Raw genomic sequence first — 10,466 nt, forward strand, 5'->3', positions numbered from 1 at the left:
GGAACAAGTGTCTATAGACTTCATTACAGGCTTTCCTACTACTTCCAGTCATCATGACATAATTTGGACAATAGTGGACAGGTTTAGTAAGCAAGCCTATTTCATTCCATGTAAAAAGACACTGACTTCTCAGAAAGTTGCGACCATATTTGTCAAGCAAATCTTTGTTAATCATGGTCTACCCAAAAAGTGATAGTTTCTGATAGAGATTCCAAATTTTTTAGTCACTTTTGGATTGCACTTTTCTCAAACTTAGGCACTAAGTTAGATTTTTCTATGGCTTTTCATCCTGAATCAAATGGATAGACCGAAGTTACAAATAACACTATCTTGGATATGCTTAGAGCCTATGTTTCCCAACAACCTAGTTCATGGGATAAGTACATACATCTCATCCAATTTGCTTATAATAATACTCCTCATTCTGCTACTGGTCAAGCACCATTTGAGATTATCTATGGTAGAGCTTTGCCTATTCCGGCTACTAGACTCTCCCATAAGATTGAAGCTGCTGACCAATATACTCGAGACTTTGATCGCATTTTATCTGAAGTGCGTGATTGTATTGCAAGAGCTCAAGAGAAGTATACATTTCAAGCAAATAGGAAGCATAAAGATTTTTCATTCCAAGAAGGTGATTATGTACTTTTGAGAATTGAGAAGAGACGATTGAAGAGTGTGGAAAAATTCCCTGCAGTTAAACTTGCACCTAGATACTATGGACCATTTAAAATTATTGAAAAGATTAACGATGTGGCCTATAAACTAGAGTTGCCATCTAGTTGGAATATCCACAACTCTTTCCATATTCATCTCTTGAAACCCTTTCGAGGAATACTTCCTTCTCACCCAATTTATGAGGAACCACCTCTTGTTGAAGGAGAGAAAGAAGTCTTAGTTCCTGATGCTATTATTGATCAAGAGACGACAACAACAAGAACTGGGAACCAATACATCAAATATCTTTTGACATTCAAAAACCATCCTCAAGAAGATGCAAAATGGATGCTCGAGAAATTTTTCCGAGCTTATCCTGAGATCCTTCGTTCTTTTCAAACCCAGCAAACTTGCAATTGAGGACAATTGCAAACTCAAGCAAGAGGGATATCATGAGAATATATTTTAAGTCCTCTTTAAGAATATTATTTTCCCCTCTTGAGTAATTTAGGGATGCGTAGGTTACTCTTGCGTCATGCTGGCTAGGTTAATATCGTAGGTGACACCACTATAAATATTAATACGTGCGGTATATGACGTATGCTTGGGACCGTTTATGATTATTTGAGTTAGGTTTGTATGGCAGGGTGATTCTCCTGGGATACTTACGCCTGGTAGTGAGTTGGTAATGGTTTATGCCTGTTTAACATTTGTGGGATTAATTTAATTATTAACTAGGCTTATATTTTCAGGTGATGAAGATTACGAGGATTGATGAATAATGTCGAGGAGAATGTTTCTTATGTGCATCATATTTATTTTTACAAGCGTAGTTTGTAACCTTAGTAGTTGATTTTTCCATTTTGATACATTGAAAAAAATACATTTATAATGTTGAATTTATTAAAGCCTAAAGGCTTTACCCTAGCCCCAAGTTTTGGGACACTCTATTTTTGTTATGGAAGAGTGTCGTGCTCTCTAAAAGCACACTTTGTATATTTTTGGGGGCTATGGCCTATTTTTGGGGGCTATGGCCTATTTTTGGTTGAAAGCTAATAAAAATACTCTTGTGTGGGGGGAAGGCCACGCACAAGGGGGGGGAAGATTACACCCAGCATGTTTGTCTTGGAGCTAAGTATTATGTTTGCTATGCTTATGTTCAATTTATTTGATTTTGTTGAAACCTGCAAAGCATGTGTTTTCATGGTTGAATTTATGTGTTGAATTTCTCAAGTGTTCCACAAGCTATCCTAGAGAACGATTCCGTTTTCACATGTGGCACAAGTACATTGGTCATGTGAATGTACAACGACTAAAGTCTATGCTGGCCCAAAATATTGTTGTAGGTTTGCTAAAGTTTAAGGTTGACAGTATGCATAAAGTATGTGAAGCATTCCAGCTTGTAAGCAAGCTAAAAATGCTTTCCCACATGAAAAGCATGTCAGTGTGCAAGGCCATTAGATGTCATACATTCAGATGTAGGGGGACCGACTAAGACTGCAAGAATTGCAAGTTGCAAGTACTATGTTACATTCATTGATATCCACACCAGGAAAGTGTGGGTTTATTTCATGAAGGAGAATGTGAGGTGTTTTCTCACTTTCAGAGATTTAAAGCCTTGGTCGAGAAGGAAAAAGGGATGCAAATAAAATGCCTAATATCAGGTGGTGGGGGGAATGTTTATCCAATGATTTCAACAATTTTGTGAGGAAGCAGGGAATCAAGAGATAGTTTACATGTAGGTATACTCCGTAACAGAATGGTATTGTAGAAAGAAAAAATAGACACATTGTAGAAGTGGTACGTGCCTTGATGGCTGAAAAGAATATGCCACATTATTTTCACGAAGAAGCAGTAGCAACTGTTGTATACATTATGAACAGGACACCCACTGCACAATTGTTCATGGTATGACCCCAGAACAAAAGTTTACAGGAATAAGACCAGATGTGTCTTACTTGAAAGTGTTTGGGTGTATTGCATATGTGCATGTTCTTGATGAAGTGAGAACAAAGTTGGATCCAAAGACAGAGAAATGCATCTTTATTGGTTATGGTATGAAGCAGAAAAGTTATAGATGTTATAACCCTACCACTCATGAGATAAGAAGTGCTGATGTTGCACCAGAGCAGCAATCACATGTGTTTAGTGGACCTGCAGAGTCCTCTAGCAGTGGATCCAATATTAGCGATATACGTATACATGTATCGCGCAAAGAAAAGGAAAAGGTAGACCAACCTTTTGTGCCTAATTTGTCAGCAAGTCACTCATATGTGGATGCTGACTCTAGCGGCTCCAAGTAGAGCCTTGATGAGGAGCTTGGCATCCCATCTATGGTTACTCTTGGTGTAAGAAGAACGGGGACTATTTTGAGTATACCTGGCAGTGATACGCAAGTCTACGAGGGTTAGGTACCCTATTGATAGATTGAGATATGATGGATATACAACCCATCATTATGCTTACATGGTTAAAGCAATACAAGAGCTGGAGCCTACTTGTTTTTGAGGAAGCACTTGAAAATAAGAAATGGGAAGATGCCATAAATGAGAAGATGGCAGCATTGGATACAAATGCAACATGGGGGTGCCTTTGCTTAAGGAAAAGAAGGGAATTGGATGTAAGTGGGTGTATAAAGTCAAGCATAACACGAATGGTTCAGTGAGCAGGTATAAGGCAAGATTGGGGCCAAAGGCTATGCGTAGACTTATGACTTGACTATGAAGAGAAATTCAGCCCGGTTGCAAGAATGGCAACCGTGAGAGCTGTCATTACTATGGATGTAGCAAAGGGTTGGTCTTTATATAAGATGGATATAAAGAATGCCTTCTTGCATGGTGATTTGTAAGAAGAAGTTTACATGATATTGCCACCAAGTTATGAGAGTGATACACATCTAGATTTTGTGTGTAGGTTATTCAAAGCCTTGTATGGCTTAAAGCAGGCACCTAGAGCATGGTCAAACAAGATCGAGGAGTATCTTGTTACTATTGGATTTCAAATATCCAATGCAGATTTTTCACTTTGTGTGAAAAAGATAGATAGAGGGATCATGCTGTTAGTCATCTACGTGGATGACTTGGTTATCATTGGTGATAGTGATGTTGAAATACATGATGTCACGAAACTTTTAAAGCAAAAGTTTGAGATGAAGGATTTGGGTGAGCTGCGGTATTTCTTGGGCATAGAGGTAGTGAGATCACCTCATGGCATTTTGTTATTACAGAGGCAATATGGCTTGGACATGTTATCCAAGTATGGTATGACAGGCTGTAAGCCTTTTTTAGTGCAATTGGAGCATAACAAAGATTTTTGCAGATAAAAGTGAGCTTTTGAAGGATCCCACTACATACAGGCCCATAGTGGGTAGCTTGATCTACATGACCATTACTAAGCCATACTTGAGTTATGTTGTTGGACTTGTGAGTCAATTTATGCAGGCCCCTAGGAAGCCACACTTGGATGCGGCTAGATGGATTCTCAGGTACATAAAGTCCACAGTTGATTATGGCCTTTTCTATGAGGCTGGTATAGAGATACAGCTACATGGGTACACAGATGCTGATTAATGGGCTGGTAGTGTTGCAGACAAAAGATCTACCAGTGGTTTTATGTTCTCATTTGGGAGTGTTGTTGTTGTGAGTTGGAGCAGTAAGAAGTAGCCAATAGTTACCTTGTCGAGTACAGAGGCAGAGTACAGGGGTGCTGCTATGGCAGCTTGTGAGGTAGCTTGGTTTCACAAGTAACTTGGTGATATGGGTGAGGCCGTAGATAGGGTAGTTGTTATTTATTGTGATAACATGAGTAGTATACAGTTGGTCCTAGTAACTCAGTATACCATGCTAGAACGAAGCACATTGAGATGCAGTATCAATTTGTGAGGAAGAAGGTTTTAGCAGGTGATGTAGATCTTGTATATGTTAGCACAAAGGATCAAGTGGCTGAGTTCTTCACAAAGGCATTGGGCACAAAGAAGCTTTACAGGTTTAGGAGCCTCTTTGGAATCAAGCGCGTGGAGTTGAGCTCGAGGGAGAGTGTTGAGATATAGGGCTCAACTAGTGCTACAACGGAGATTGATGACCCACCTGGGTGATAGCTTCTGCACTTATATCACTAGCATGGTTGATGAGATTATGGTTGATATGCTGCCATTAGATGATAGGCTATATAACAGTAGCCACTTTGGAGTACTAGAGTTATGACATAGTTATAGCGCTAGCTCATATAGTCGGGTTCACACTATAGGCCGACTACGTTGTATGTTGTTGTAGGAGAGTACTTTCCCTTAATGTACTCTTATCTTTTAGTTATATTGTTATAGAGAAGAGAAGAAGAAAGAAGAAAATTCAACCATTCATCTCTCTTGTGTCTTGCACTCTTGTGTGTATGTGTGTGTGTGTGTGTGTTTGCTTACAAGGAACTCAAGCTCTCTCTCTCCCCCACATTCTCTTTATATATGTGCTCTAATATGCATGCATGTATATATATACGTTATGTATACTCTATGTAGACTATGCATGGATATTAGCTCAAATATTAGCTATGTGTAGACTATGCATGGATATTAGTTCAAATATGCATATATATGTCTTGTGTATGCTCTATGTATGGATATGCATGTTTTATGTATGCTCTATGTATGGATATTAAAGCTATGCAAGTGGTTAATGAAAAGAAGGTCTTGAGACTGGAACATGTATATACACAAGAGGCATTGTACGAATTTTCAACAGGTTATATAAAAAACCCCAAGAAACACAATCCAAGAAACCTTTATTAGCAGCATAGGAACACCATGTCTGGGACAGAGGGACTGGGCGGACGTTGACAAGCTAGCCAACAAGTCGACTGCAGTTGAACAAGTCATCCAACTAGGCACTCCAACGTTAAGTGGTAGCGTAGCGTGCGGCTCTGCGCTCTTAACGACAAGAAGTTGGAACATCTATATACTCTTCAGGCATTGTACCGTGGACAAGGAATTATCATCAGGCTACAACATAGCCTAACCAAAGCTTGACTAGCAGCATCACCGAAATCAAGGAACACCATGTCTGGTAGACTGGTTGGAGAGAATTCCTCACGAGCTGGCGAGCAGTACTTTGACTGTTGAAGATAATTCCTCAGAGTTGAAAGTGATCGTGGTGGCAGACGTCAGGCCGGGCCAGGCTCCGCAGCTAGTCAGTCAACACTGACTCAACATGACAATGTGCAACAGTCCAAAATTCAACTTGCCGCGCGTCACACGGTACAGACGGAACATGTCGGGCAAAGAGGGCGACACAATCACGGCTATCTCCGCCCCTCTTGTCGCCGGCCCGGGCCGCTGTCCCCTGTACAGTAAGCACAAGCCGACCCGGGTCTGCTGCAGAAGGTAGATCCCCAGCTACGGTTCCATTTCCCCTCGGGCCTTTCTATAAATTTGTAGGAGAGAGCTACACAGGTCCTCCAAGCTGCAACTTCCTCCGCTTTGCCTTATTTCAACAAGCTGCCATTGTTTAATTCTCCTCGGCTTTGCCTTGTTTCAACAAACCATTGCACTTCTCCGCTTATCGTTTCACTGTTCATTACTTCCTCCGTTTTGCCTTCTATCAAGCCATTATTATCCTCCGCTTTGCCTTGTTCCAAGCCATTGTACTTCTCCGCTTAGCGTTTCAGTACTACTGGTTACTTCCTATCGAAGGCGGAAGCGGCCTGTGATCTCACAATTGTAACCTCAATACAATTTGAAATTTGTCACCATGCAAATGACCGCTCAGGCAGCTAGTGGGACGGCCTCTTCTTGCAATGGAAACTCTATCAGCCCTAGTAAAGACAATGACAAGAAGGCCCTGGAGCTCATCGAGAGCCTGACCCTCAATGCAGACCACGTGCAGCAGCAAACCCTCTCCGCCATTTTGGAGAGGAACGCACGCACCGAGTACCTGGGAAGGTTCGGCCTGAACGGAAGGACTGACCGTGCGACGTTCAAGGAACTTCTCCCCGTGATTACCTACGAAGATCTTCAGCCCGAGATTCAACGCATAGCTAATGGAGATACTGCACCAATACTGTCCGGCCACCCAGTGTCGGAGTTTCTGACAAGGTGCGTTGGCCGCAGGAGTCTGTAGTACTGTATAGCGTGTTTATATCTTGTACTTTATGTAATGAGATTGTTAAAGCTGAACATATTGCTTGTGGTTCTTACAGCTCTGGAACTTCTGCCGGAGAGCGTAAATTGATGCCTACCATACACGACGAGTTCGAACGGCGGTGTCTCCTCTATAGCTTCCTCATGCCTATCATGAACCAGTAAGCACGTCGATCAAGGTTCTAAGTAAGATGTTGGCGAGTCTCACGTCAGTTCCAACGTATTGATCTAAATCTTGGATTGCTTAATAGGTACATGCCCGATCTCGACAAGGGCAAGGGGATGTACTTCTTCTTCATCAAGTCGGAGGTGAAGACCCCGGGCGGCCTCCTGGCTCGCCCCGTTCTCACTAGCTACTACAAGAGCCATTGGTTCACGGAGCGGCCATACGACCCCTACAACGTGTACACCAGCCCCAACGAGACAGTGCTGTGCCCGGATGCCCACCAGAGTATGTATTGCCAGCTGCTGTGCGGGCTGCTGCAGCGCGCGGAGGTGCTGAGGATGGGTGCCGTCTTCGCGTCGGGCTTCCTCCGCGCCATCCGCTTCCTGCAGGAGCACTGGAGGAACCTCTGCCACGACATCCGCACCGGCCACCTCAGCGATGCCATCACGGACGCGCCCGCCAGGTCTGCGGTTGGAAAGCTCCTTTCGAGGCCCAATGTCGACCTCGCCGACCACGTCAGCCAGGCTTGTGTGGATGCGGAGGCTTCTAGCTGGAAAGGAGTGATCACGCGTCTCTGGCCTCGCACCAAGTACATCGACGTCATCGTGACGGGCGCGATGGCGCAGTACATCCCGACCTTGGATTTCTACAGCGGGGGTTTGCCCCTCGTGTGCACAATGTACGCCTCGTCCGAGTGCTATTTTGGTGTTAACCTCCTCCCCCTCTGCAAGCCCGCCGAGGTATCCTACACCATCATTCCCAACATGGCCTATTTCGAGTTCCTCCCAACCAACCGAGCTTCTTCATCAGTAGCAGCAGGACGTCTACCTGCGGGCTCTCAGGTGAGCTCAGAGCTCGTGGAGCTTGCTGATGTACAAATAGGCCAGGAATACGAGCTCGTCGTCACCACCTACGCAGGTATTACATGAAAATCCCTAAGCTCCTCATCTGCAGTTTGAAGCTTAGAACTAATATTCCACAGAAGCTTGTGTGCCTAACCCAGTGCGGCTTTCCTCTCTCTCGCGCCCAGGCCTTTACCGTTACAGAGTGGGGGATATCCTCCGCGTGACCGGATTCCACAACAATGCTCCACAGTTCCAGTTCGTGTGCCGGACGAACGTCGCCCTTAGCATCGACTCCGACAAGACGGACGAAGAGACGCTGCACAAGGCGGTCAAAGCTGCCACGGCCACGCATCTGGACCAGCACTCGGTAAGGCTCTTGGAATACACGAGCTTCGTAGACCTCTCTACCATTCCTGGTCACTACGATCTCTTCTTTGAGCTGCAATATGTGCAAGATCACCACCAGCTAGAGTTTCTAGGCATGGCCCCCATGTCCAAGGTCTTGGAGGAGTGCTGCATCACCATCGAGGAGAACTTGGACTCCGTGTACCGCCAAGGGCGAGCCTCTGATAAGTCTATCGGGCCTCTCGAGATTAGGCTAGTGAAACCTGGCACTTTTGACCACCTCATGGATTACTGCTTGAGCAGAGGGGCATCCATCAACCAGTACAAGGCCCCACGTTGCGTCAAGTCTGCGGCCATAGTAGAGCTCATGGACGCCAGAGTCGCCGCCAGCCACTTCAGCCCACGCTGCCCATCGTGGATCCCAGCTGCAGGCGGTTGCCGTCGCACATTATCAACCGATTAACTTGTAAACCCAAGTTGAAGTTAACCAACCCACACTCACACGATGTTCACGTTCGAGTCTCAATATCGAATGTTTTTTTTTTTAAAACTTCAACTTTGATCTGTAGTTTGAAGCATTCCAGAGAAGCTTCAGTGTGGTTTTCCTCTCTTTCGCGGGTTTTCCTCTCTCTCGCGCTCCAGTTCGTGTGCCCGAAGAACACAAGCAAAGTCCAAATTTGCTACATCTCAAAGACACCTTTTTCTTATTCAATCTAATAATCATGATTTCCTGTATACGGATCTAACAAATTACATTATTTATCTAGCAAATAAGTGATTCCCATATAGAAAATGACAATATCTATATAGGAAACCTACTTTACATCTAGCAAAAAGAGTTTTTTTAATGTAAGAAATGTGAATATCTATGTAAGAAATTAATCTTATAGCTAATAAATAAGTTTTCACTATATAACAAGTAGCATTTCCTATATAGCATTGTGGAGTTTCTATATAGTAAATGATAAAAACTATATTGAAAAGCCACCTCACAACTAGCAAAGAAATGAAGTCTATATAGCAAATTTGAATATATGTATATGAAATAAAACTTCCATCTAGTAAACCAATGATCTCTATATACTAAAAATAGTAACATCTCCATATAGTTGAGAACTTACATTGTATATAATTATATGGTGTTTACCTAAAGATTTCAATCTTCATAAAAGAAATCGAGTATATAAGTAATAAGAAAGCAATCAATCTACATAAATTGAATATTTTTTATATTTTTTAAAAAGATTTAAATTTATAATTAACAAGCTCTATGTAAAAAACTTGTATTTTTCTTATAAATAATATGTATCCAAATACAAGGAAGGATATTTAACTTCACAAAATCAATATTTATCCACAAAGACTAGTATTTTTTTCAATAACAATAATGATATTTATATTAAAAACTCTGTAGTACAAAATATTACTCATCATTTTTTTCTAGCAAAAAAAATGCATACATATAAAATTTACTTATTCTATTATAATGTACAAGATTGAGCATACACATCCTCAATTTAAGTAATTATCTCACACACCCTTTCTTCAATTTACTATGCTCCCTCTCTCTCCCTCTCTCTCATTAAGATTAATTAATCATATATATATATAGCGCGAGATAGTGAGTGAAAAAGAGCAGAAAGAGTGAGAGAATGGACAAGAGGGTAGGGAGATAATGATAGGAAGAGAGGGTGTGTATGTGTGTATGTCTATGATAGAGAGTGTGAGAAAGAAAGAGACAGTGTGTGAGAATGAGAAAGAGAGATCAAGAGAGAGATTGAGAGAAAGAAAGAGACAGTGTGTGAGAATGAGAAAGAGAGATCAAGAGAGAGATTGAGAGAGAACGAGGAGGAAAGGAGGCATAGGGGTTGAGAGAGAGGTGGGGGATAGAGAGAGTGTGTGTATATATATTGAGAGAGAGCTCGAGGATGTATCACGTGCATTTAAAGGGTATTTAACAAACTCCTTAACTGTGAATTTTTCATAAATAAAATGATCCCTTTTTCTTTATGGACATTCGTGTTTTTTTAAAAATTGATTTTAAAAACTCTTTTGTAAATATATTACTGTGAATTTACTATAAAATTTTGAATTAAAAAGCCCCTTCATGTGAACTCACGTGATATACTTACATATTTTTAGGTGAAACCCGAGAGAGAGAGAGAGAGAGAGAGAGAGAGAGAGAGAGAGAGACAGAGAATGAGAGAGAGGATGAGTAAGAGGGTAGAGAAAGAGAGCGAGAGGAAGTCTCACTACAATAACAGAATGAGGGTTTAGGAGTGAAAATAGCAACGCTTTTATAACTAGAAGGATACGAAGATATCGG

The 10,466-nt window shown here is 42.0% G+C and overlaps 1 protein-coding gene across 1 annotated transcript; it reads left to right on the forward strand.

The window, feature by feature from the left end:
- The first annotated feature begins 6,108 nt into the window (after positions 1-6,108).
- LOC147641364 (indole-3-acetic acid-amido synthetase GH3.6-like) lies at positions 6,109-8,648 on the forward strand. The gene is made up of 4 exons (XM_086810371.1): positions 6,109-6,739; positions 6,844-6,945; positions 7,036-7,868; positions 7,981-8,648. The coding sequence occupies exons 1-4, from the start codon at positions 6,396-6,398 to the stop codon at positions 8,601-8,603; spliced, it is 1,902 nt and encodes a 633-aa protein (XP_086666497.1). The 5' UTR covers positions 6,109-6,395; the 3' UTR covers positions 8,604-8,648.
- The last annotated feature ends 1,818 nt before the right edge of the window (positions 8,649-10,466 follow it).

The sequence above is a fragment of the Cibotium barometz genome, chromosome 2, assembly GCF_041138505.1.
Source record: "Cibotium barometz isolate CiBa-2024 chromosome 2, ASM4113850v1, whole genome shotgun sequence".
Classification (NCBI taxonomy): domain Eukaryota; kingdom Viridiplantae; phylum Streptophyta; class Polypodiopsida; order Cyatheales; family Cibotiaceae; genus Cibotium; species Cibotium barometz.